Here is a 27,463-nt window from a genome sequence, read left to right on the forward strand (position 1 = left end):
CCTCGCCCCTGCCGGGCAGGCGCGCAGGTGAGTCTCCGCGCCCAGGGTGGGGCCGGCGCCTGCTTCTCCCAGCAGGTTTTGCTGCCTGCGCCGGGGCGGGTGGGGGACTTGGGGTGCGAAAAGTTAAAAAAAAAAAATAATCCGCAGGTGCCCGGGAGCAGCGGGCTCTCCAGTGCCCGAACCCCTGGAGACACGGCCGGCCCTGCCTGCCGGCTGCAGCCCGCCCCGCGCCGGGGTCCCTGCTCTGGCTGCTCGCGGTGGTGTTTTGGGGAACAAAACCGGAGAATTGTTCCCTCCTCTCCACGCGCAGTTGGCTTTTTGGAAAAGCTGGCAGGCCAGACAGACCTACCCCCTGGAGGCAGCAAAGGTGCGTTGGGTAAAACCGGGAGGGCCAGGAGTGGAACCCCCTCTCTCTGTCTCCCTCCCCCCCGGGTCCCCAGGATGCCCGGGCTGCCGGGGCGTTCGCCAACTTCGTGAAACTTGTGGGTCTGCTTCCATCTGCCGCCGGCGCCCGTGCAGCAGTAGCGGTCTGTCTGCTGCGTCCCAGCTGCCGTGCAAAATCTGATCCTCTCCTGCAGGGATTAGGAGTCTAGTGTGGGGAGCAGATCAGATCGTGTTTCACATGCAAACTAGGATTATTAAAAAGTGGTGGTGTGGTGCAGTGCGCAAGGCCAAAAATACCAGCTGCCCCTTACTGAAAGTTACCTGGCACAACGCCTTTATTTGAACTTCCCGGAGAACTCTGCTGCATGTCATTGAAATCTAGGATGTACTGCTGGGTAAGAATTAATTGTGGCTCTGGTTACTTGAGATTTTAAAATTATTTTAAGGCTTTTATTAGCTCTGGTTCAACATAGTCCAAAAAAAAAAGTTTTAAGACTTAGGCTATGTACAGAATGTAAGACCTTTACAGATGTATAGGTCATATTTTTTGGTGGGGCGTTTATATTGGTTTTCTAGAATGGATTTTTGATGCAGAAAGACAGTGAAAGGCCTGTAAAACAGCCCCTTTAGCCAGTTTTCACAAGTCTTACCATATTGGCAAAACCTTTCTTTTTTGGTTTCAGGGAAAATTTCTGTGTTCTTAGGGAAAATAAGATTTTCCCAGTGTTGAATTGTAACATTCGTAAAGTTTTAAAACCTGTGGATGTTAAGGATTGCAAATTAGAATGACCTGTGTATGGTGCTGGAAGATTTGTTGGTTGAAAGATTGAAACTATTATGAAAAATACTGTGATTTGGAAATCCGTTAGGATGAAGCCTGTGAAACTAAGGAAAGCCTTAAAGTTCTATTGTTACTTAGACCCCCAAAAACCACAGTAGAGACAGATCAGACTGTGGAGCTCCACTTTTCTCTAGAATGGAGAGATATATTGAGGGAAATTGAAATGTATACAGAAAAACAGATAACATCAATCTTTCACATCTGCTTTCTTTAATGCCTGTCATTTTCTATGTTCTCATAATTAATTTTCATTATTTGTTTCTGTTATCTTTCCCATGTTAACAGATACCACTATTTCTAGTGGGACACTGAACCTCAGTAATTCTATTTGGACCAAGTCTAGACTATGAAAAGAAACTTGATTTCATAGGGAAAAAGCTAGAAATCTGATTTTTTATCTATTTTACTGTTGCACCAATTTAAAAAAAAAAACACATTTACTAAAAAAAATGGTAAAAGTGGCTGAGAGGTTGGAGAGAGTAGAAGATAGAGACTTGCCTGCTGGCTGTTCACATTTCCCACTTGCACAAATCCTCTGGGTTTTTTTTTTTTTTAAAGATATTTCGTATAAATTTATAATTTAGAAGTATTTAAAAGAAATTTAATAGTTCAACTGCATCTGTGAGTGTTTTTCTTATTTATATCCAAGAGGACTAACAAAACAGAAAGGCAAGTGACTTTTTCAAGGTTATTTAGCAGGGCACTTGAGAGCTGGAAACAGGGTACTTGTGTGCTCCCAGAATTGTTTACTAGTATTTTAAACTCCTCAGTCAATCAATAATCAATCAGTCAACTTATCAGAAAATAATAAAGTATATCAAGCTAAGGAACCTCAAGTGCTTACCAAGTTGAGAAATGTATGATCTTGAAAAATTATTTTTTTAAAAACATCCTGGAAGAGGAATTTACCTTTTCCTGATAAGAAATTAAAATGCAAAGTCAAATCCATGTGATTTACATTTTGGCTCCATGGATCACGTTTGTCACAAGGCTTGTTGTAGCAGAGCAGATGGTCATGCTACTTGGAGTTTTCCACTCATTTGAGGTTTCCATGAAGAAACAATTTGCCAGAAGCCAGCCACAGCTACAGTTGCGCTGGAGATGATGCTAAACTCTGATTAGCACAGACCTTTGCTTTCAGAAGCTGCAGGATACTGGTTCAGCCCTTTCTGTTGAACCAGTGTTTCCTGGAATTAGTAAACTGAGGGACAGCTTAGTTTTCTCACAGTTGGAGTGGGGCAGAGTTAGCAACAGATCAAATAATAACAGCACAGAAACGGAGTGTTGATAATTTTTCTTTGCCTCAGTAAAACCAAGCTACATTTTAAATGCCAACAGGTTACATTCTAAGACCATTTTTTTACAGATTGGCTAGGACTGTCATTTCCATGGGCTGACTTGATCATCTTTCTTTCTATTCAAATGTAACTGCACTTATGATGTCAGTAATTATGAAATGATTGACAGTGTTGACTAAACGATATCACCCAAAAAAAAAAAAAATCGGTGACTCCCTTTTAGCAAAAGAAACACTGGCAAAAGGACAGTGGCTCCAATACTGCATCACAGCCCCAGCTCCCTAAGGCCCACGGGAAGGCACCATGGCCTTTTCCGGCTAGCTCTCTGTTTTTAAATCTTTACATGTTTTCATTCTGGGGCCACATTACTACTTCCCGTGGTTGCCCTGGAGCTCTTTGTATTGGCAGGTCGGCTTCTGGACAGTTTCACTGAAATGATACCGAGTGTTAATTTGCTGACCTTTTTGTTGTTTGGAAGTGATCATTTGGGGAAGTATTTTTCTTGTTGTGGTACTCTCGGCTCCACCAGTGGTTCTGATACTGGGGTCCTTTTACCCCAACAGCACATTGACAGAAAGCATACCTATGTAAAAATGATCACTTACTGAGAACTAACTATATGCAAAGTAGTATTCTGAGCTCTTAGCATGTATTCCCTCCTTCCTTCCAACACCCTTACTGGGTAAAGTTGTTATCCCCATTTTATAGATGAGGAAACAGAAAAGGAAGCAAAGAAATTTACCTAACAGAATACTGGAGAGTAATGTAGTATTAGTACTAGTTCAGATCTGGAAAAGTCACTATGGAGTCTGAACCTGGAATGGACTTAAAGGCTGTTCAAACTTAATTAGTGTGGTATTTTATTAATCTACCCTTTTAAAGTATATCAAATATACAGAAATATGTACGTGAGGAAAACAACACTACCATAAAAATTACTGACCTCTTGGGACAAAAGGAAGCTAAGTTAACAGTCATCTTAAAGCAGGCAAAATAGCTGTAATGGACATTATTGGAATAACTGGCAAAATCTGAATATAGACCCATTTAGGTAACAATATTATATCCATGTTAAATAATTTGATTTTGATAGTTGCACGGTAGTTATATGAGAAAGTGCTCTTATTCTTACAAACTGAAGTTCCTTTTTTTTTTTTTTTTTGTGGGACCCTCCCCCGTGGCCGGGAACAAGCTGCTGCTGCAGAGGCTACAGGCAGCCTCGCAGCCCAGTGCTCAACCGCTGCGCCACCAGGGGAGGCCCCAAACTGAAGTTCTTAAACACTGGAGTAAAGGGGAACACTTCATCTTACTCTCCGTGGTTCAGGAAGAAAAATGCATAAAGAATGATTTTTAAAATGGCCAAAAATGTAAATAATTTGTCACCTGTGTAAAGGAATTCCATATACTATGCAGACAACTTTTCTGTTTGAAATTATATTTAAAGAGTTATACAGAAATGAGGGTAGCAAACAGGAAATGAAGTTGTAACATTCTAAGAAGTTTTTATAAGTCAGGTAAAAGATTGTTTCCTGTGCTCAGATTTTTTTTTTCTCCTTTCTCAAGTTGGAGGAAGGAACTTGAAACAAACAAAAAATCTTATCAAAAATAGCTTGAGTTTCTCAAGTTTAAAAATCTAGTCTATCTGAGCTCCCTAAATCTCCAGACTCAAAAAAACCAGGTGTGGTATTTTCCTCATCTCTGGGGTACAGGGAAGATAAAAACATTAGTGCCTCTAAGAGAAAAGATATAAAGACAGCCCACTTTTACTAATACTAAAAGTTAAATTGAGCTGGTTATATCACTTCCCAGCCTAACAACCTTCAGTGGCATGAATGGCGTAGCTTTTAACTGTTTTTTTGTCTTTTTAATGTCTGAATCCAGTAACTCTACTTTCAAGATTACCTGGCCCACCTCTGCCTGTCTGACCTTGTCTCAAGTTATCCGCTTAAAACATGCCCTCTAGCCACACCCAGATTTGTGCGTGCTTCCTAATTTTTCCATGATCTGCTTGTCCGCTTTGCCTGGCACGCTCCCCATTCATTTCCTGCTGAAATTCTGCTCCTTTGTCTCCATAGCCTCCTTTGGGAAGCCGCCTCTCGTCTCAGAATTGAAGTTTCCCTGTGGGATAACACAATGCTATCTGCTTTCATTTAGCAGGTCTTATTAAGCATATACTGTGAGCTACTGGATGGCAAAGGCACGCATGCTCTAGTAGCTAGGTGTGATTTGTAAACAGATAATCATAAATGATTTATAAATCAAGAGAAATGTAACAGAGAAATGAACAAAGGACTCAGAGCTATGAACTCTGACAACTGTGTCTTAAAGAAAAGATTGGGGCCTCTCTGGTGACGGGAGGGGTTAAGTTTCAACACTATGAAGCTTTTGGCAGCCACTGCAGCATGAGTTCGATGCCGGGCCTGGGAGCTGATCCACATGGTGCAGGAGACCTCTCCTATCTCGCCCTCTGCTCCCCTCAGCAGTGTATTTCGGTAGATCCACCTGTTCCGCCCACTCTGTCTCTGGTGAATCCCCTCACCACCACCCCACCCCTCCAGCCTGCACCCCAGCACTTGTATGCATAAATAAATAAAACCTTTAAAAAAAAAGATTATAAGAAGATACCTCCCGCCACCCCCCACCAGGCCCATTTCCAGATTCAGATTGGAGATTTCCAGCACAATAATCTAATTAAAGGAATGAGTTTAAAAGCCTAGTTGACTGTGGGCTATGCAGATACAGTAAATGGAAAGCTAAAAATACACGCCTAGAACTTAGGAGAGAGGGGAATGTCTGGATCTTAACCTGTACAGATCAGTGGTTTTCTGTGTGCACAGGCAGGAAAAACCTAGGGGCACATCAGGATCTGTTGGTGTCATGTACTTTTTCTTAACTATTCAACTATTCATTCCCTTTATTGCTCAGAATTCTGTTCTTCCCTCAGCCCCCCACAACTTTGGTCTCATCCTTCCTTGCTGAAGAATCGTTTTATGAAGCAGAGACAGTGTCAGTCCTCTTAGGTTGTGGGTGAACCATAGAGGGAAGCAGGAAGCAAAGGTGACACACACTAGCGGTGCAGTAGTTAAAATGTTTGGGGGGCCTCCCCTGTGGCGCAGCGGTTGAGCGCTGGGTTGCGAAGCTGCCCGCAGCCTCTGAAGCACCAGTTCCATCCCCAGCTGCTCCCCGGCCACCAGAGGAGGGTCCCACATGGTGCACAGACCTCTCCTGCCACCCTCTGCTCCCCTCAGCAGTGTACTTTGGTCCTTCTGCCTGCTCTGCTCCCCACTCTGGCTCTGGTGAATTCTCTCATCCTCCCGTGCTTCTAACTGTACCCAGTGCTTGTATAAATAAATAAATAAATCTTTAAAAAAAAAAAAAATGTTTGGGTGTGGCTGAAACCACCCAGAAAGGGTAAGAGGAGGAAGAGGATGGGGATGAAACCTCCCTTCGGGAGACCAAGCTGTAAAGGGTGAGTGGAGAGAGGAGCCAGCAGCAAAGACAAATGGTGAGGAAGGACAGAGACCCAGGGGTGGAGGCGCAGAGCTAATGGGAGGGCAGCAAGGTCAGGCACTACAGAGACAGGGTGAGGCCTCCCGGCAGGTTCCAATCCTGGGAAGCATGCACCAGCTTCAGGAGCGACGGGAGCTGAGGAGGTGGATGCAGCAAATACAGACTGCTCTTTGTAGAAAGTTGGAAGGACAGGTCTGGGACAGACAGACAGGTTGAAGCCATGGTGGAATCCAAGTAGCAGGTCCTCATTTTTTTCAAGATTAGGGAGGGGAGCCATGAGTAGCTATGTTTGCAGAGGGAAGGAACTAGGTGGAGAAGTTGAAAGGGGCCAGTTAATGGAACAGGCCTTCTTGGTGTGTTAGCATCATTGAGAAATTCTTGCTTTGATGGGAACTTCTTGAGGACTATGTCTTACTCAGCGAAGGGCCTCCGGTGTCTGGCATGCAGCAGGCTGCAAGTGAAGATTTTACTTTTTCATCTTTCCTGATTCATATGGTTGAGTTACAAGAAAAACTGTTTTCATTCTATAGTAATTAACATTCTGCAATGAAATCTATATAAAACAATACATCTGCCATTTATATTTTTGAAATAAAAGGAAAAATCCAAATTATGTAATATTGAGGTAGTAATAATCATGATCAGTTAAGTTTTTATGTGCCCGATAGGTATTTCTTAAATTGCATTTTGGCATCTTGGAATTACTGTGCCCAAGGCACTCTGCCCACTAGGCACGGGGTACATTTCACCTGAGGAGACAGACACACGTTTAAACTGTCCATATGAGACAGACCCTGTTTCATCATTTAACAGAGCGACACTGTCAGCTCTCTGCCCTTGGGTTGAAATTAGTGGCTTTTTAAAGTTCAGAAAAAGGGGCCTCCCCAGTGGTGCAGCTGTTGAGTGCTGGGCTGCGAAACTGCCCGCAGCCTCTGCGGCGCCGGTTTGATCCCCAGCCGCCGGTGAGGGTCCCACATAGCATGCAGGCCTCTCCTGCCGTCTGCTGCTCCCCTCAGCAGTGTACTTCATCAGTCTGCCTGCTCTGTTCCTTGCTCTGGCTCTGGTGAATTCTCTCACCCTCCGCGCTTCTGACTGTACCCAGTGTTTGTATAAATAAATAAAATCTTCAAAAAAAAATCATTTAAAAAAATTTTAAAAAAAAGTTCAGAAAAGGGACATCTTGTTGATTGTCTTCTATGTCAAATTTTGCCCTCTGTAAATATTTCTGATATCAACAGAGACCAACTTGACATAGAACTACTCATTCTGGGTAACTTAATTCGAGCGATTATTCATAAAGAACAAGATGGTTAAGGGAGGTAAAGCCAGCTCAAGGCAGACCATATTCAGGCTGCAGATGGCAAGTGAATCAGTGTGGGTTTTGTTCTGCTGTGCCAGTTTCAGTGTTTAGACCAAAAACCCAAAACAAATATGCGAAGACAGTTCTGGTCCACATTTTCCTTCCCACTGCTTATAAATGAGTGTACATATTGATGTTATCTCATTTTATGTTGTCCCTGTGTTTCCCCAATATCACTAGAAAACTTAGTGCCTTTTTTGGTATGATATCATTGCCAAGGAAATATGTAAAATATGCCAAGCAAATCAAATTAGTAGATATAGAATCTGTTTATGAGGACTATAATGCATTGATTCAACTGTTGATTTACTTTTCCAGAATTAAACTGCTTTATTCGATGAATTGCTCTCTCAAGAATTGATCGGAACGTTATTCAGACATCAAAGCTCTAGCTCTGTGTTTTGTTTTTGTTCTTTTTGACAGTAAATGCCTGGGAGACATCTTAGAACTTTAAAGGTGGAAAAACCCTGCTCTTAGGGGACCGTGCTGAGGACACTATGAAATCTTGGAATGATAGCCAGTCAGACCTCTGTAGCAGTGACCAAGAAGAGGAAGAAGAGATGATTTTTGGTGAAAATGAAGAGGATTTGGAAGAGATGATGGATTTAAGTGATCTGCCTACCTCACTTTTTGCTTGCAGTGTCCATGAAGCAGTGTTTGAGGTACAAGAGCAGAAGGTAGGCACACCCCTTTTCTTCCCCTGCATTTGGAGCCTGTTGAGTGTGTGTGGATTCGGGGAGACAGGCCTGTTCACAAAGTTTGTTACTGATCCATGACCAGTACAAAAAGCTGTGCATCGACCTTTAGACATTACTACGGCATGTTTATTGTGTTTTATGAGTGTTGGTCTAAAACAAATAGGCAGTTTCTAAAAACCAGTTTTTCCCCCACAGATATTTTGAGGAGTACTGGTTTATGGTGGACTCTGATTAAGTCTTGTTAAGTCCATTCATTTATTTGTTTGTTCATTCATTTTTAGCACTTGTAGTTAAGGAGAAACTAGTGCTTTGGCTTCCTAGTAGAAGTAAATTCACAAAAGAAGGAATTATTTTAAGCGTTCTTTCTGGGGCCAGTTACATAACTTGGACTGTTGATGATTTCCTTGTAATGGAATGATTAACTTTTCTTGGATTACTTTTTACATCTTGCCTAGGGTGGGGGCTGGGGGGTTACTGAGTTATTTGTTGACACTCACTGTCCTTTAGTTCATTTATTATTTACCTGGAAAGAGAGAGGTTTAGTGTATGTGTTTTCTTTTTCCATGATGACCTCACAAAAAAAACCAGTAGGTCTTAGTCCTACGAAAGTAAAATACTCTTGCCATTGCTGTAGATTTTGCACATTCTAAGAGTGTTTCTCAAGATGCTGCCGCCAGCCCTGTGATTTTATATCTGTGCACTCAAGTACCTTCCTTCCTGGATCCCAACTCTGGATAGTGTGTCTTGCCTCTTACTTGAGTGCCCCGGGCGTAGAGCAGAGAGTAAGCAGCCTCTGCCTTGGATTGTTTTCCTTCCTGCAGTAGAGAAGATGAGTAATTTGATATAAGATCGAGCACTGGTGCCTGTAGAGACACTTGAAGGTACCTGAGTGGGCAGAGGAGAGAGGCTCTTGCAGGGGGGCGGCCCTGGGAGAGCTGTGTGGCCTGAGTAGTTTAGGGGGAGAGTGGGTACTGAGCGCCAGGGAGCTGCATCAGGAGAGTGTGGGGCACGGCAGGGAGCAGCAGGCCTGTCTGCTGGCTGAGGTGCAGGGGCTATGGAGCCAGAGTCAGAGAAATTGGCCTGGGAAGGTGAGCGTGGGCAGCCCGCAGAGGTCAGAGCTGGCCTGCCAGGGTGAAGCATCCTCTGAGCTGAGCAGGGATGCCCAGGATTCCACATCAGGAAGGTCAGCCTCAGCCTCTGGGGGCCAGCAGTGGGAGGAGGTGACATGGGCCAGGAAGGGCGCTCTTGCTGCTAACCTGGCCGAGATGCTGCAGGCCCTGGAGTGAGGCGCAGCAGAGGGATGACAGTCCCATGGTGCATCGGTTAGTTTAGTCATAAGGTAGACGTTAGAACCATCTTTCTTTGTAAGAGTTTGAACTTTCACCTAATAAATAACTAACCTTGTTTATTTGTTATTGTGAGAAATCACATGTATTATTACTTTATCTAAAATTTTATAGGAATTCTCTCAAGAAACCTCATACTCTGTTCCAACTTTTACTTTTTCATTTTTGAGAGCAGTTGAATTCTTGTTGGTTTTCATAAAAAACATTTGGGTTATATGGGCCTCCCCTGGTGGCACAGGCGGTTGAGCGCCGCGCTGTGAAGCTGTTCACAGCCTTTGCAGCGCCGGTTCAATCCCGGCCGGCCCGGCCGGCTGGCGAGGGTCACGCATGGCACGGCAGACCTCTCCTCTCGCCCGCTGCTCCTGTCAGCAGTGTATTTCGTCAGTCTGCCTGTTCTGTTCCCCACTCTGACTCTGGTGAATCCTCTTACCCTCCTGCACATCTTGCCTGTACCCCGGTTCTTGTGTAAATAAATAAATAAATAAACTTTTTAAAAAATTGGGTTATAGCTAACCTAAATATATTTTAGAAATCATCAGCAGAGATTCTGGTAAGTAGTTCAACAGACTTCACACTATATATGATTCTTAGTCATAGTAAATTTTATATAAAAATCTTAGTGGTGATATCTAAAATAGCAAAACATAAAAATGTTTATATAAGATTACATGTGAAACAGCAGAAAGTGTGGGGGAAATCAAATGCTTCCTTTCACATTTGTCTTTTTTCATTATCTTGTTTTGCTTTAATTTCTCTGAGAATAGCCTGTTGATGCAGGTAACCCGCATGTGTGCAAAAACAAAGCAAACAAAAACCCCATGTCTGGTGGATTATAGCAGAATAATCCTGCTTGCAATGAAATCTTTCATTTTCAAATGAATGTTAAGTTTTTGATTTGTTTCCTGGCTTGAAGAGGGTTTTGTCTTTTTAATTTTAGAATTATTGGATGAGCATGTATCCTCTCCTGCAAAGGAGACTAGATAACACAGCTACCACTTTATATGCAGGTGAATCTTCATTTTAGATTGTGGCGTTTGGCTGTACATTTTCATGTGTTTCTTAAATCCAGTGCGCATGGTATAAGCCCTAAGAAAAGTAAACTGAGGAAATGCTTCTGAGGAAATGCTTCTATTTCCACATGCATTTTCACAGCCAGGTGTTGTCAGCCTCCATGCTGCCGGCCCAGCTACCCCTGCAGCTCATCAGAACACTGCAGGTGTGGTGCCTGATTTTTCTACAACACATTTGCGTTTGTCCCAGTGTGATTTTATTTACTGTCTGTTGTTTTTAACCCCATTTTTTCCTTTCTTAAAAGGAGGAAAAATTAACATGAGAAGTTTGTAATAAATCAGACAAACATCAACATTTGTTCTTGTGATAGCCTCAGCACCCAGTACCTGGCCTTCCTGTGTGAGGGAGTGAGTGGGTGAACAGTGAGAAAGAGTTCAACAGGACACACACATGCACAAAGAAATCTCAGTGGAGACCAGAGGACTGGGATAGATTTCCCAGGTTACTGTTAAGCACCTGGGCAAGCCCAAGAATCAAGCCTTTTTGATCTTTGTGCATAACTGTCCTTAATGAATCTTGTCTTGCTGCTCCACATTTTCCTTACATACTTGATATTTCCCTTTCAGCCATTTCCAGTTGTTTTAAGTGACTCCTCATCTTCCTGTGCTAGTCACACCATGAATACATAAACAATAAAGCATTTTTAAGACCCTCAGTAGTTGATTTTAAGAAATAACAAAATCAATAAGCACAATTTAAAAATCTCTTATGTGAAAATATGTATTTTTTCATTTAAAATTAAACCCCAGCTGTCCTCTTCAAGTTCATAGCAGAGTAACAGTGTTCTCTGCCTCAAAGGGTCAGGAGTCATAGAGGAGCTTCTGGAGACTCCTGGATGTGGACACTGATTTCTTTACCCAGCGGTGCACTGTGATATGCAGCGCGCCAGGGAGGGCCTGTCTCCTAGGCGACTGCTCCTGCAGCCGATGCCTCTGGACTACTAAAGGACTGTCAGGGAGGGCAGGTCCTCATTTTCCATTGGTGACCTCTGCTGTGTTTGCTGGCCTGTTCATACTGTGTCACCACTGTGCATTCACCTCCTTTCTGGGGAATCCACATCATACAGAAAAGCAGCCAATTTTTGTGACCACAGACTAACAGGTGGTCATTGGCAAAGCCCAGCCCTATTTCTTTTAATAGCAGTACCCTCTAGCCATGGTGCAGAATGCTGTGAGTATTCATTCCTCTGTCCTCAACAGTGATCCAGTAGGGTGGATGCTCTTTATTATCCTAACTCAACAGTTAAGGAAACTAAGAACAGCAAGGGTAAATAGCTGCTTGTGGTCACATGGCTGTATCATAGAGCCAGGACTCAAAACCAGTCTAACTCCAGTCTTCTGTTAGTTGAGAAGATAAATGGTTGGTAGAAACTGTCAGACCTCCCTGAGGCTGTCTGTCCAGGTGGTGGAATCCTGAGGTTTTCCTTTTGTGCTCTCACATTTGAAGACGTGAACCCTCTGGTACTAGGGACAGAAGCAAGTATTTTAACCACGTAAAGGCCAACAAGTGGAAAGCTTCTAGTCCTCAAGAATGGTACCTTCCTACCCCCTCTCAGATGCAGGGTGGCTTCAGTACTTGCTCCTCAAAGTCCATGCTCTGTCACCAAAATCACAGGAAAGACACCCCCATGTTGGCGAGCTTGTCTCTTCTACAAGGATGTTGGAGCATCTCCAGGTGGACATATTGCGCTCCTGACTGAGCAAAGCCCACGGCTGGATGTAAAGGTCAGGCTGAACCTGGGCTTCCCTAACCTTTGCTGCTTCATGGACACAGACCAGGAAAGAAGAGGAGATTCAAGTGAGCCTGCCAGAGCGCAGTCCTGGATCTTCTGCACCTGGCATAGATACACCTTACTGGCCCTGAAAACTGAAGCTGAGTACACAGAACACGGCCTCAGCACCTGAGATGTTTCCCTGAGGAAACTGAAATCGTTTTCAGGTGAATTCGTCATGTGGTGTTCCTCACCTCTGATGTCTTATATCATGCCTGTGTTTGATGAGTTTGCAAACCTGAAGTGTTTCGTGGGCTGCTTTGAGTCTCTGGATTAGATAATTGCCCACCTGTAATCTGCCCGCCTCATCAAGATACCCGTGATGCCCGTCGTCAGCACAGCAGCTCAGCAGGTGCAGAGAGGACACTGTTGAGCAGGGGACAGAATGCCCTGCCTACTCTTTCCTCCAGGAGACCTTGTAACCTGCTCCTCTGTCTTCTCTGCTCCTTTCTTCTCAGTAAACAACCAAACAACCTCTAGGCCAAAAAAAAAAAAAAAAAAAAAAAAACAATAAAATTCATTGCTGCTGCTGGTCCTGTCCGGTGCTAGGATCTCCATAGAAGTCACAGCTGTGATCTTGACGAGTGTGCCTCTCGAATAAATAGTACCCAGAAAAGCACCCCAGAAGTGTTTATTGTTGGACTGCAGGGTTTGAGTATCACTTGATGGAGTGCGGAAGTGCGGTGCCTTTGTCTCTTGAACGAGTGGGTGAGTGTCTGGAGAGACTCTTTTGGCAGAAACCCTGGCTGCCACCTGACCAGCTTCACTGTTCATGCTGTGAGTGGGCAGTCACTGGGCTACGGGTCTCCTTCCCTTTCTTAAGGGGCAGACTGTTTTCTAGATGCTTTGAGGCTAGCAACTGGCTCCAAACTTTGAAAATGACCTTTATGTTGCGCCCAGCTGCAAAGTATCCTTCCCAGATTCCAAGGAAACTTGTTACATGTCCTTACCTACCTTAGGTGCAAGGTCTTTGCAGTCCTATTCACTGCTTACTTATTGCACCAGTGAGTTCAGCATTTGAAGGCAGCTTCTGCTGTATCATTTGTGGACATTTTACGTAACAGGAAAAGATGCTGGTGGAGCATTTGACTGCATAACAGGAAAAGTCTTAGGGACTGGTTTTTAGGCTGAATGTGTTATTCCTGTAGATGTACTGCCAGGGGGGACTATGAAGTGACCACTGAAAAAGTAGGGTGGTTGGTGATAATTTTGACTGTACAGCATCTCCATCACCTGTCCGTGGGCTTCTAAATCCCTGTGACAAGCCCATGCCAGCTTGTCAGGGATGAGCTCAGGAACGTTCAGTGGCCACAGGGAGTATAAAGCTACCCACCAAAGGCACTTACCTCTGACCGCAAAGAAGAAATGGCAGTAATTTCACCTCCACATCAATTTTCCATGTTTTCTACAGCACCCCACGGCTAGACCTCATGCCTTTCATAAGCCACACTTAGGCTACATCAGGGGAAAATGGGTGTGAGAGGGAAAGAACTAAAACCTAGAAAAAACCTACTGATCCACTCTTGCATGGCTTCATCTTGTGTGATTCTTTCTAGAATTTAGAAGGGAGATTGTGTAACCCATTGCTATCATGGGCCTGTCACATTCAGTTACACTGTGTTTCTGGAATGAGGAAAAATGTGTTTCGAAAGGCAGGGGAAGAAGGATGTGATTATCAAGTAGCTATTTAGTTTACAAGATAAATTGTGTTGTTACTGTAAAAAAATTCATTGTTGTGGGGAGTTAGCAATAAATACATGGTTCTGTTATCCTGGAAAGGAACGCTGTTTAATGCACCAAATTATAATAGATGAGTAGTATTTCATAAACCATTTCCGCTATGTTCAATGTTGGTGTTTCATAACTCATGGGAATTTTAGTATGTACTTAGCATTCAAAATAAGTTTAATGGAATGTGATTTCACAAAATCTGAATTCTAATGCTTTTTTAAAAAGTGAAAAAGCCAACTCTCTTTGAAACAGATCCTGGGGAAACTCTGAAGGGTGCCAGAAGTATTAATTACTAGCAGTTTTAGTATATTCACATGCTCATATTCCTTTTTAAGAGGTGATGCATTTAAAATCCTAGTTACATCTGTAGTAACTTCTTTATCCATATTACTTTAGTATGTGGAAATAATACAGTGAACAAGAATAAGATTGATCTTAGAGTTCACCTCTCTTAAAGAAGTTTGTAGTAATTTGCATGGGTCTAGCCTGTAGTAGGTTGCGTTTTATATATATATATATATTTTTTTTTTAAAGATGTATTTTATCTATTCATACAAGAGCTGGGGTGTAGACCAGAGGTGCAGGGAGTGAGGGACTGGTGAGAGGATTCATCAGAGACAGAGGACACAGAGTGGGGAACAGAACAGGCAGATCCACTGAAATGCACTGCTGAGGGGAACAGTGGACGAGACAGGAAAGGTCTGCTGTGCCATGTGAGTCAGCTCCCTGGCCTGGGATAGAACTTGTGCTGCAGTGGCTGCGGGTAGCTTCATAGTACTGAGGCTTAACCCCTTGTACCACCAGGGAGGCCCTTGCATAACATATTTTTAATGAACAAAAAAAGTATAATTTTTATGATAATGACATTTTCAAAATAATGAGAAATATTTGAACATTAGACAAATAAATATGAGTACAAGTTATGTTTTATTAAATTAGAGAAATATTACAAAGCAGTGAGAATGTTCAAATTGAGAGAAGATAATAAATAAGGGAACAAGTGGTTTTCACTTTAATACTTACAAATAGTTGAAAGATCTTTACGTAGACCAAAAGCAAAGCTAAATAGAGGCTCCTTTTGTTATATTACCATTGGCAAATCTAGAAGTATTTCTAAAAATATTGAGAATTTGGTATGTTTTGTTACATTTCATTTATTAAACTTTTATGTAAAGGTAATCAGTAAATAAAATTTAATGTTGCTATTCCTCTGGTAATTAAAGTTAGCTTTTCTATTATCCCAATTCATGAAGAAATGGAAAAGAAATGTTTTCCCCCTCAGTCTCAGGGTGACTCAGAGATTGCCTTTCCACTTTCCTGCTCTATCTCATCTTGTTTATACAATTTTACTTTTTACCCAAAAATGCTATTTCTTTAGAATTACATACTTCCAGTATGAACCTTGAGAAGATTTGTTTTCTTTTGTAAAAGAGAAACTGGCTGTAGTATTTTATGCATCTTTAAAGAAGATACCTAATACATCTTTTAGAAAAGAAAGATGCCTAATTAGCATCTTTCATGGACATTTCATGCAGAGGGGAAATAGAGAAAGAAAAAAAATCAGTTGAAGACAAAAAAAGGAAACATGGAAAATTTGAGGTGTAAAGTAAGAGGATGGAATGAAAAAAATATCAGTATTCAGGATGGACTAATTTCTCCAATGAAAAGACTTCCATTGTCAAGCTGGATTTATTTGTGTGCACACATGCATATGTACAAATACACTTTTTATGAGGTATATCTAAAACATGAGGATATAGGTTAGAAGTAAAGCATGGGAATGGGTTCTATGCACTGTACAACCAAGAGAAGGTGATACCAACAGATTGGGCTTTAAGGCACAAAGTATTCTTAGAGAGAGAAAGATAATGAGGGCTGCTACCTAATTATTAAAGGCTCAGTTCACCAGGAAGGTAAAATAATTGTAGGCCTACATGCACACAGTAACATAATCTTAAAATATATGAAGCAAAAATGATCAAATCACAAGGGAAAATAAGTCCACCTATTAGTGAGAAATTTTAACAGACTTCTCTTGGTAAACACTCTTGAGCAGACCAAAAAATATATAAAAATCAATATATAGAATATCTAAAGAACACATTATCTACTAAGCATATTTACAGTACCATACCCAACAACTGCCAAAATACATTCTTTTCCAGTACACATAGAAGATTTATGAAAATTGATGATATCCTGAACCGAAAGTATGTCTCAAAAGTGCCAGAGATATAGTATTGCTATGGCCATAATGAAAGCTAGTGAGATATTAAAAAGATAAATAAAATCCCATCTATTTTGACAAGCAAATCTAAGCAATTCATAAGACAAGGAAGAAGCCATAATGGGAATTAGAAAGAATTTAGGATCAAATGATAATGAAATGAATGCATGCCCAAACTTGTGGGTATCTACAGTTTAAAGCACTTAAAAATGTATATTCTTTATTCATATCAGAAATATGAAAAGCTGAAAAATTAATAGATTAAGCATCAATGTCAAGAAAAGAATAAAGAGTAGAAATTGATGTAGGAGTAATTACAATAGAGCCAGTTGTATCAAAGTGATTCCTGGAGGTATATCTCCATTTATTTGGGTCTATAATTTCTCTCCACTGTGTCTTACATTTTTGGTGCATAGGGGAAAGGATAAACTTTGCAAAATTAGTGTTGAAACAAAGGGTTAATATGGGGAAAAATGATGGTCAACTCTTGCCTCACAGCACATATAAAAGTTAACTTGAAGTGGATCATAGACCTAAGTATAAGAACAAAGCAGTAAAACTTCTAGAAGAAAAGGAGAAAATATTACATGATACAAAAAAGCAGAGTCACCATAGTCCCCCCCCTTCTCTATGGTCTTACTTTCCAGCTTGAATTATCCACAGTTAACTGCAGTCTGAAAAATTTACATACATTTAAATTTACGTACAAAATTTACGTACATTAAATTTACGTACATGTGTTCTTTAATGCCTTTAACCCCTGTGCCTCCCTGGTGGCACAGGGGTTAAAAACAGCGCTATCAAGCTATTGCCAGTCACTGCAGTATGAGTTCAATTCCCCGGCTGGCCAGGGAGGTGACCCACATGGCACAGCAGACCTCTCCTATCTCATGTGCTGCTCCCCTCAGCCCTGTATTTCAATAGATCTGCCTGTTCTGCTCCCTACTTTGTCTCTGGTGAATCCTCTCACCGCCCCCACACCATATACTGGCCTATACCCCAGTTCTCGTATGCGTAAATAAATCTTTAAAAAAAAAAGAAATAAAATCATATCCATGAAAACCTATATGTGAATGTTGATAGCAGATTTATTTGTAATAGTTCAAAACTAGAAATAACCCAGATGTCCAGCAGCAGGGGCTGGATACATATCCCGCAGTGGAATTCGACTCAACAGTGACAGTCACGTGGGTGCATCTCAAGATAAATATGCTCAGCAAAAAGAGCCAGATCTTCCCCCACTCCAAAAAGAGTACATTTATACAAAACTCTAAAAAATACAGAATCATATATAGTAATAGGAAAAAAGAGTGGTTGCTGGTGAGGTGATGTGGGGACCCCTCACTGTAAGCATCTATTTTATATTAAGACTTCAGTGTGAAAGGTAAACTCGCACAGCTCAGAGCACACAACCCATGAGAATGTTACGACCTCAGGGCTTCTTAAGGAAAACATTTGTGAAGTTTAGTAATGTTCAAATGTAAAACTTCCATCTCTACAAACAAAACCACCATCGTGAGAAGAACTGGTGGGGAGGGGGGGGCGGGGAATACTTATGGCACAGGTAATTGACAAGGGGTTTCTGTGGGACTCCCATGACTCGTTAAAAAGCCAACCCAATAGACAAGTGAACGTAAATATTAAGGAGAACCCCAAGTGGCCAATACTCATGAAAAGAGGCTCAAGTTTATTACTGAGAGGAAAAGGAATTGTAAACTAAATCTGAGTCCACTTCACATTGCCTCCTGCCCACGGAAGGTCTGTATCAAGTGCAGCCAGATCACATATTTGCTCTTAAAGAATAAGTTGCTACAAACACTTTGGATAACTACCTGGCATGGTAGACATGCCAAAAAAGACAACTTTAAAGTTAAAGATGTGCCACTAGTAGTACATCCACCAGAGAAACCCATGTGTGATGGATCCTAACAGACCCGCCCGAGGATGCTCAACAGCTCTGCAGTAGCAGGAGCCTGGAGCTGGTCCAGATTCCGGCAGCAGGAGATAAAATTGTGTAGCTCCACAGTAGAATACTAACTAGCAGTGCACAGACAGCAGCAAGGGAAACTGGGGAACAAAATGTAAGGAGAAAAAAACAAGCTCCAGAAGAATACGTTGTATTATTAGGAATATAGATAATTGTGAAACTACAAAGAAAAGGAAGATGATGCGCGCAGAATTACAGGAATGGTTACTTGGGGAAGGAACGTACTGGAGACTTCAAAACGGTGGTATTGTTTTTTCTAATAATTGTCATGTTTGTATCATCTTTATTCCTAAAATTTATTTTAAAACGTCTTATTTTGTAATTTGCACCTACCTAGTATTTAATAGAGTTGCTTCTAAAATAAGCGAACATTGTAGAATTTAGCATGTAAATGACAGGATACCTGTTTTCATATACCTGTGAGAAAAGGATGCTTTGGGGGAAAAAAGGTACATTGTAAGACTTCCACCCCATTATAGGTTTAATGATTTAAATTTCTCCCTAACCCTGTTGCTCCTCAATTTGTAGGAGAGATTTGAAGCACTTTTCACCAACTACGATGACCAAGTTACGTTTCAGTTGTTTAAAAGCTTTAGGAGAGTCAGAATAAATTTCAGCAAGCCTGAAGCAGCAGCAAGAGCGCGAGTAGAACTCCATGAGACAGACTTCAGCGGGAAGAAGCTGAAGCTGTATTTTGCACAGGTACGTCAAGAGCACAGTGCCAGAACACTGTGCTCAGAATTTGTTCTTCTCTATCCAAAAATATTATTAGTTCTCCATTATCTGTATTGTTACATTACAGGTTCTTTGAGAGGAAGAACCCCAGTAAGCAAATAATGTCAAATATGTCTCCTTTATTGTACAGATAAATAACTTATTGATTGAGCATATTTTCCCTCCTAACTTTGTTTTACTTTAGACTTGTAGTTAAAGGAATTCATCTTTCTGGCAGCTTTTCTCCACTGGGATTCCATGAGGGTTAAGCCCTCACACTTCAGATCAGTAGTAAATTAACGTCTCTCTTTTGCATCGAGAATGTTCTCATAATGTAACATCCTCCGGAGAATTGAAAAAATAGTCTCTGAAATCATGTCTGTATTCTGTGATTCGTATGAGAAACTCCCTTAAAAATAGCTGCCGATCGATGGTCTCACTCATAGCAGGAATCTAGAAAACTTAAATAAGGGACCAGGAAAATGAATAACTATAAGAAAGTGAAAATCAAAATCAACAAAAAACTATGAACCAGAGACACTTTTAGGGGGCGGGGGCGGGAGAGGAGGGATTGGGGTCAGAATGGGGGGGCTGCAATTGTATGGGGAATATAACAATAAAATTTATAAAAAAAAAAAAAAAAAAAAAAAAAAAATAGCTGCCGATCGAAAGGGTGTTCAGGGAGGGGACATTGAACTGTAGAGAAAGGCTGTCTTAGGTTTTGAAATTGTAGAGGATCCTATGAATTACCAAGATTGATTATACTTTTTTTAATCCTACATTGGTGTGACTCTGAGAAACCAATTTCTTCTTATAAGAATTGGCAAAATGAGGCATCAGATCAGGCACTTAATATTCCTTTCCCCCTTTGACAAAGTTTTTTTTTTTCCTTGGTCTTGGCCTTTAAATTAAAAAAGAAGTTTGGGGTCTCTGGTGGCACAGTGCTTAAAGTCTCAGCACTATCAGGCTGTCATCAGCCACTGTAGCATGAGTTCTATACCTGGCCAGGGAGCTACCCACATGACGCAGCAGGCCTCTCCTGTCTCACCTGCTGCCCACCTTGGCAGTGTATTTCAGTAGATCTGCCCGTTCTGCACCCACTCTGTCTCTGATGAGGTCCCCACTCACCCCCCACACCTCTGGCCTGTACCCTAGTTCTTATATGCATAAATAAATAAAAATAAAACTTAAAAAAAAAAAAGCTTGTAGTCTCAAACTCCCAATGAAAACCCCAATGATAGAGATGATATAATTTCTAAAATTAGAATTTAGTGCTTATTATCACACATTGTTTGTTCATCTCTTCATCAGTTAATTTTTTCATTCATCTAATATTTACTGAGCACCAAATGCACGGGCTATAAGCTGTGCATGGCATGTCAGAGGTGAAACAGACCCAGACCCAGCTGCTTGGAGACATAGACTAGGAAAGAAATTTTTAATTTTCTCCTAAGAGATGTAACTGTTAACATAAAGATGAAAAGGAAGAGAAAATACCAAGGTCGCAATCTGGTTTTAAGTGTCTTTTTCCCTGCAGGTCCAGACATCCAGTGAGACACGAGACAAATCATATTTGCAGCCACCCCAGCCAGCCAAGCAGTTCCTCATCTCCCCTCCAGCCTCTCCTCCAGTGGGGTGGAAGCAGGGTGAAGATGCAATGCCTGTTATAAACTATGATTTACTCTGTGCTGTTTCCAAATTGGGACCAGGTAACAAATTTCTTCTATCTTCCAAGTTTTTTTCCCAAGAAACTTCTGCATGAAAGACCATAGTCTGCAATTTGTTTTGCAGCCAGCTAGCAGCAGCATGATCAGAGTAGACGATAAAGTCCACACACCTAAGTTCAGGTTCTAGCATTTGCTAACTTTGTGATCTTGAGCAAGTTATGTAGCTCGAATTTTGCCAGCCTGCTTTCTCATTTATTAAAGAGAGATCGTAACAGCTACTTTTCTTTTCTTTTTTTTAAAGATTTATTTATTTATTTATACAAGCACTGGGTACAGTCAGAAGCGCGGGAGGGTGAGAGAATTCACCAGAGCCAGAGCAGGGGCACAACAGGCAGGCTGACGAAGCACACTGCTGAGGGGAGCAGCGGGCGGCAGGAGAGGTCTGCGCGCCATGTGGGACTCTCGCCTGGCAGCTGGGGATCTAACTGGCGTTGCAGAGGCTGAGGGCAGCTTCGTAACCCAGCGCTCAACCACTGCGCCACCCGGGAGGCCCAACAGCTACTTTTCAATGTGGTTATAAGACTTCAATGAGGGAGGCTCCCTGGGAGCCTAGGGGTTAAGTCTCAGCACTATCACCACTATGACCTGAACTAACCCACATGGCACAGCAGACCTCTCCTGTCTCACTCTCTTCTCCCCTCACCAGTGTATTTCAGTAGATCCTCCTGTTCTGCTCCCCACTCTGTCTCTGGTGAATCCTCTCACCTTCCACACCTCTGGCCTACACCCCAGTTCTTCTACAAAATAAATAAATATCAGAAAAAAATACTTCAGTGATACATACATGATACTCAGAAAGTATAACCACATTTTTTATTGCTAGAAATTCTACTGGAACATAAGTCTTAGTTGACTTCTCACCCCTAAAAATACCATAAGGATAACTTCATATCAACTACCTACTCATGCCTTCCAATTTCCTCTCTTGCATTTATTTTTCATTTCTTCTTTTCCTTCCATTTAATTTCTCTCTCATCATTTAAGATAATATAAGAAATCAGTGTCATTGCTGGTTCAGACTAGTAGTTCACCTCCAACAGGGTCCTCTCTCCTATAGAGGATACAAGAGGGGTTTTGAGGGAGAGTGATTTTGCTGGTGTTTTTAGACATTACAGCTGTATCTTGGATGTCTGGGATCCTGTAATAAAGACATTGTCCGTACTACCCAGAGCCTTGTGGTTGTCTCCCAAGAGAAAGTCAAAACCATTCTGAAGGTAAATAAATTCACTCAAATTTTTCATAGAATCATAATTAGCATTTGCATTTTACCTCCCAAGACCTCAGCACTCCTGGCTATCTCATTTCTTGAAATGGGAAAACTTTGTAAGAACCTTAATAGGATCACATCTCAAATGCCAAAGCAAGATAAAGTACTCTGGCCAAAGATTTAAAAGATTGAGAAACCAATGATCAGCAATTAAAATAGGAGTAGAAGCAAGAAGTTTCAAGAGCCAGAATGCTCCTTTTTAGTGGAAGTGAGGCTTTGGCTGTGGTTCTGACTGTGTTTATCCCACAGGAGAGAAATACGAACTTCACGCAGGAACTGAGTCGACACCAAGTGTGGTGGTTCATGTCTGCGAAAGTGAAACTGAGGAGGAAGAGGAAACAAAAAATCCCAAACAGAAAATCACCCAGACAAGGCGCCCCGAAGCTCCAACCTCAGCCCTCAGTGAGCCCCAGACCTTCGACTGTGCTCTGTGAGAGCCCAGGTTGTGCTGGGTGGCAGCTGCCATGTTGGGCTCAGTGATGGAAAGCGGGTCCTCCTGCTGGCGCTCTGCTGCCGCCAGGGGAGGTGAGGCTGGAAGGGGTGGGGCTGGGGGGTGTGTGCACCAAGCCTGCGCCGCCAGGGATGTGGTAGCGTTAGAGTAACAGCTGATTGTACCTGCTCGGAATGTCAGCTGATCTTCGGAACAGCACTTTACAGCATTGACCTCCGACATGTGGCAAAACTTGACCATTTTTAAGCAGTAGCAAATTAGGAATTGGTTCCCCACTGCCATGTTAATTTCCCTGATTCCATAGAGCACGGGGTACCCCAACACTGGAATGATAGTCACCGAGTGCAGTACCATTTTTATGAACTTAAAAATAGTCTTATGATTTTAATAATCTAGTGTATTTTTGTACTGGTATAATAGCTTCTGACTAATCTGTGGATCAAAAGTTAATTGTTACTGAGCACACCTGAAACTTTTTGCACGAAAAGAACCTGAAATAGAGAGCAATTCATAGAAAATAATTTTTCGAGAGTATTTTTTTTTTTTTTAGCTTTGGGGAAGAAATGCCAAATGCACTTTGAATGTCGGAATCAAATGGCACAAATGTGTGTGCGTGTTGCTCTTGTCCCTGTGACTCTTACTTAGACTTGGGAGGAGAGCGATGGCACACCATGTTCCTAATGCCTCGACCCGCCCCGGGGGAAACACTGCCACTTTGGAAGTGGAATCAGTAAGCTTGATGCACTGTGACCTCAGGTGGCGACTGTGACCTGTTCTTTGTGACCGTGTTCTGGCCTGTGGCTGTCCCGAACTCCTTCAGCACCACGGAGTTCCTCTGTGCGCTGCGTCGTCATGTGTGTCACTCAAGACTTTATATGAGAAACGGTAATGACGGGGTTTTCTGATGATCGTATAAAATTCCCCACTTAAATGTTTTCCGACTTGCTTTGAAAGAAAAGTCACGTGCACACACTTTCTGTGAACTAGGGAAAGGTGGGGGAGAGCATTCATTAGTCAGACTTTTTTTTTGAGAAATCTTTTACCCTGACTGACAGTTGGCACCTTTCTATAACACAGAATTGTTTCTTACTTGTACTTCAGAGTGTGTATTTGAACCTCCAACTAGAAGCAGGCATCTTTTACTCTGTGATCTGTTCAGACTTTGTTTTGGCAAGGGCTCTGCTGACAACTCGCTCTATGTTTCCCTTCTGTAGTGACTGTCTGGAGCTCCCTGCTGCGTGCATGAAGGGGCTGCACGTGGGAGTTTGCAGTAACAAACCAATGCCATGCCTCTACAATAAGAGGAAAATGCAGAGATTCAGGCCATGATGGGTGTAGATTTTTGGTAGCATGTTGTAGTTGAGATGTTCTTATTATGGTGGAATTTATTTCTGAAGACAATTTTTCTATATTTTCCTGGCCCTCAAGTACTCTGGGGTGGTAAACTGTCCCACTAATGTACATCCATCACTGCTAAGCTGCGGTGTCAATTGAGATGGAAATTGTGATTCTATGAGCAGTGTATTGAATTCAGATTTTTTGGCAATTTCACTGAACAGCCATTTCATACTTTTATGTTGCAGTTCTAAATGCAGCATTTGCTGGTTTTTTAATCTCCATTTTGCACGAACTTGTGTCAGAATTTTGAATTTCCTTTTAGGTAACATGCATTCACTATAATTTTCTGACTAATCAAAATCATGATATATTATTATTTGACTTGACTTTCATTCTCTACCATCCAATTTTAGAATATTCTACCCTTGACATACAAAACTTTTTGAAAGTAAAAGTAGTGCAAGTTACCCAAACTTTTCTCTTGCCCTGATATTTTTGAGAATATTGAATAAATTAAAGAAAAACTCAAACCAAATTGAAATATATATATTAAATGTTAGCAAACTAGTAAATACCTATAATATTTAGGGATATATTTGTTAATATATCATTATTTAATCTGTTAAACCTGTCTGAATGGAGGGCATTCATACTTCCATTATTCTAGTACATTTCCATAAGGTGAACTCTAAAATAAAAACTATTAAATGACCATTACTTTTAGATATTGTAAAATCAACCAGAATCTCAGCAGGTATTATGGCATCTGTCCTTTTTTTGTCATTTTAAATAAGTTTGTCTGTGTTTTTCCTTCTTTGAAATAATACATTTAACTTTGATAGTAGGCATGCTTCCTTTAAAAATCATGACCTATTCTTGGGAATCACATTCTTTAGACAATTGTGAGGAAAGAAAGTGACACTGTGATGTGATTATCTCTGAAGGTAGGAAAACCACGACACTTGATAGATCAGAGGACCTGCACTGGCGCCTGTGTTCTAAGCTCTTCCAACATACACCCTTCAAAAGCCAGAATTACATCCTTTCTTAAAGTGTGTGGGCATTTACTAGTTTAAAGTGCTGGGAGGCAGAAATAGTAAGAGCAGTATCCTTACTTGGAAAGTAAAAGTCCGGTAGAAAACAAATTAGTCTCTGTCATCCTCCTTCAGGATTTTATACACTAAAATCTGTCAACAATTAAGAGCCAAATAAAAGCTACTAAGAAATTTTAAACAGACCACTGCGGCTTACGGGATGTGTGAATCAGACACCCCAGCAGATAGAGGTCAGCATAATACTGTTCTTTTTTGTTCTTTTAAATAATACAGCCTATATATATATATGTCATTTTGTTTCACAATAAATGCCATTTTTTTAATGCTGTGAAAAGACTTGATTAAAAAAAATAAGTGAAACTATTTCATTTTCTGAGTCCCAGTGACAGAGCTCAAGGTGGCTTTGGAAATCATCGGCTCTCATCCTCTTGTTACACAGATGAGTAAACTGAGGTGAGGCTGCAAAGCCACAGAAAGGCAGCCCCTGGCTAGAACTGGCAACCCCAGCTCCCAGGCTAGTGCTCTGTCTACTTTTTCTTGCATTGACCTCTTAAAAACACTCAGAGGACTGAATCCCTGTCATAAGAAAACAAAGAGAAACACACACACACACCCCCATAAGGTACAATGAATAAGAAAAATCTTATCTGTTGAAGGCAGTGACTTGGTAATATTAATGAACAAATTTGACGTTCAATGTTTGATGTTTTCATTGTCTTTGTACCGTTGGGACTGGAGTCTGCTTCAGAAATGTTATCCAGGTTGCCAGTAATTGCTTTGACATTTTCTGTGGGCTTTCTAAGATTTTAATAATAATGAGATTAAAATACTTGAGATGAGACTTTAATAAAACCGACATGTAACACGATGGGATGCTCAGTGCTGGTGAGGTGGTCTGGCAGATGGCCTGTATGTCAGGCCCTCGTACAGATCAGGGCTTCACTTTAAAAGGGCAAATCTCAAGCAAAGTTGAGCAATGGGAAATGTCCGAAATTGTTTGGTGCCCAGGCTCCCCTCTGTAGGTGTGAGGTGCAGGCATCGCTTTCCTCCTGGGCAGTTCATTCCTCTAGCTAGGGGTCCCTAGGTCCCCCTTCCTTGGCCAGCTCACTGTGCTCCTTCATGCATGTTCACAGCAGCTCCCTGTAGGTGTGAAAGGAAACAGATGCCTGACGGTGGTTGTGACAAATGTAAAGGAACGAAAGTCTTGGGCAAACAGTTGCCTCCCAGCTGGAGAGGCCGGTCTGTGTTATAAGGCCCACCTTTTAGAAAGTTAAATAAATTGAAGGAATCAGATGCTTGAACCTTGTCCAACAATGTGATACACGCTCACTTGTGTTTTTAAACTCCCCTTAGAATGTGGGTGAGCCAGAACGTCTTCATTCGATTGCCACTGTCTGCTTTAATTATGGGGAAAATGTTAATAACTTGGAAAGTATTGTTATTACCAAGTGTGTAAGTAACAAAGAAACTGAAATTTCCAACCACCGCTAGACTCACTGGTGTAAAATTAGGGCAAGTTCAAAACAGAATTTTTCAGCCAAGGTTAAAAGACACACACCTTGAGCTGAGTCAGTCTCTCTCCATTTATACAAAAATTTAAAGCCCTCTGGTGAATTAGATCTGTGTTCTGTCTTGTGTACCTATACTTCCTTTTGAAGCAAAAGCTTGTCCTGAAAACTTTTGGAACTGCCGAGTAGCTTTGACTGAATGTTCATTCTCATTATAATGGAAGAAGATTTCTATCTATGCAGATAATATGTGTTCTCTGTATTGTATTTCTATTTAGTCCCCAGTCTCTCTCCCTCAGGTTGGGGACTGAGGAGAGGTAGAGGTGGCTAATCCTGTTACTGTGCCATACCCTCCCCACCCTTCTCAGCTGTGATGGGGCCAATCTCATGTATCTTCCAAGTCAAAGAAAACTTTCTTGATCATTTTACGTCTGTCTCACCAGGAGTTGAGTTTATGGCTTTATCGGAACACGTTTGTGATCTTGTGTCTTATTTGGGAACACGTTTGCTTTCTGGTACTATAAACTGTAGTGAATACTGGTCAGTAATTTATATACGTGTATTCCATATTTTCGTGTATTTGAAGTGACTATCCATAGTTTGTAGTAGTTTATTTGTCCACTTTGAACTATCCTGTATTTTGAAGACATTCAAACATTCCTTGTCCTATCAAGGTGACAAAAAGCAGAATGTAAATTTTGGGATTCTTTGTGATTAAGTGTAACAACTTTTGTTTTTAAATCTAATAAAAATAAAGTTCGTGTTTGTTTGTTTTTTTTCCAATCCATTGAGTTCTTTGTGTGCATTATTTTCAATGAGTACCACTTCCACAAGGTCAGAACCCAAAAAAGGCAGATGAGTAAAATATGTTTGTTTCTTTATTAGATTCCGGTTGAACCATCATGCTGTGCTGTGCCAGAGTTAAAGGTAGTGACTCATTGCCACCAGGAAACCACCAAGAAATTTTACCCTGGTTTACTTTTCAGTTTAAAAAAAAAGATCTGCAAAATATTGAAGCTAGAAATGACTATAGAGATTTACGTACTGCAGCAAATTTTTTAATATTTTTTTAAGCCATAAAACTGTTCAAATGAAATTTTACATAAAGTCCAATGTAAACCTAATTACCAAGGGGGAAAAAAGGTCAACAGAGTTGCCTTTGAAGGGGACAGAGGAGTG

General features: G+C 41.4%; 1 protein-coding gene across 2 annotated transcripts; it reads left to right on the plus strand.

Annotated features, from left to right (window-relative positions):
• RCAN3 (RCAN family member 3) lies at nt 1–27,064 on the plus strand. 2 transcript variants are annotated; one of them, XM_037499475.2, is made up of 5 exons: nt 1–27; nt 7,817–8,070; nt 18,753–18,926; nt 20,476–20,647; nt 22,182–27,064. In XM_037499475.2, exons 2-5 carry the CDS (start codon nt 7,891–7,893, stop codon nt 22,364–22,366), a joined length of 711 nt encoding a protein of 236 aa, XP_037355372.1. In that variant the 5' UTR covers nt 1–27; nt 7,817–7,890; the 3' UTR covers nt 22,367–27,064. The 2 variants fall into 2 exon arrangements, with proteins under 2 accessions (XP_037355372.1, XP_037355370.1); XM_037499473.2 differs by lacking the exon at nt 1–27 and adding an exon at nt 178–367.
• Nucleotides 27,065–27,463: the final 399 nt, after the last annotated feature.

This window comes from Talpa occidentalis, unplaced genomic scaffold (genome assembly GCF_014898055.3).
Source record: "Talpa occidentalis isolate TD23 unplaced genomic scaffold, MPIMG_talOcc4v2.1 talOcc4.9, whole genome shotgun sequence".
In the NCBI taxonomy this organism is placed as follows: domain Eukaryota; kingdom Metazoa; phylum Chordata; class Mammalia; order Eulipotyphla; family Talpidae; genus Talpa; species Talpa occidentalis.

Bases quoted from the DNA above. Each gene is read 5' to 3' on its own strand.
- RCAN3 (XM_037499475.2), top strand. From the start codon at position 7,891: ATGAAATCTTGGAATGATAGCCAGTCAGACCTCTGTAGCAGTGACCAA. The intron at 8,071-18,752 runs GTAGGCACACCC...CTCAATTTGTAG, and splicing joins TTGAGGTACAAGAGCAGAAG to GAGAGATTTGAAGCACTTTT. The intron at 18,927-20,475 runs GTACGTCAAGAG...TTTTCCCTGCAG, and splicing joins TGAAGCTGTATTTTGCACAG to GTCCAGACATCCAGTGAGAC.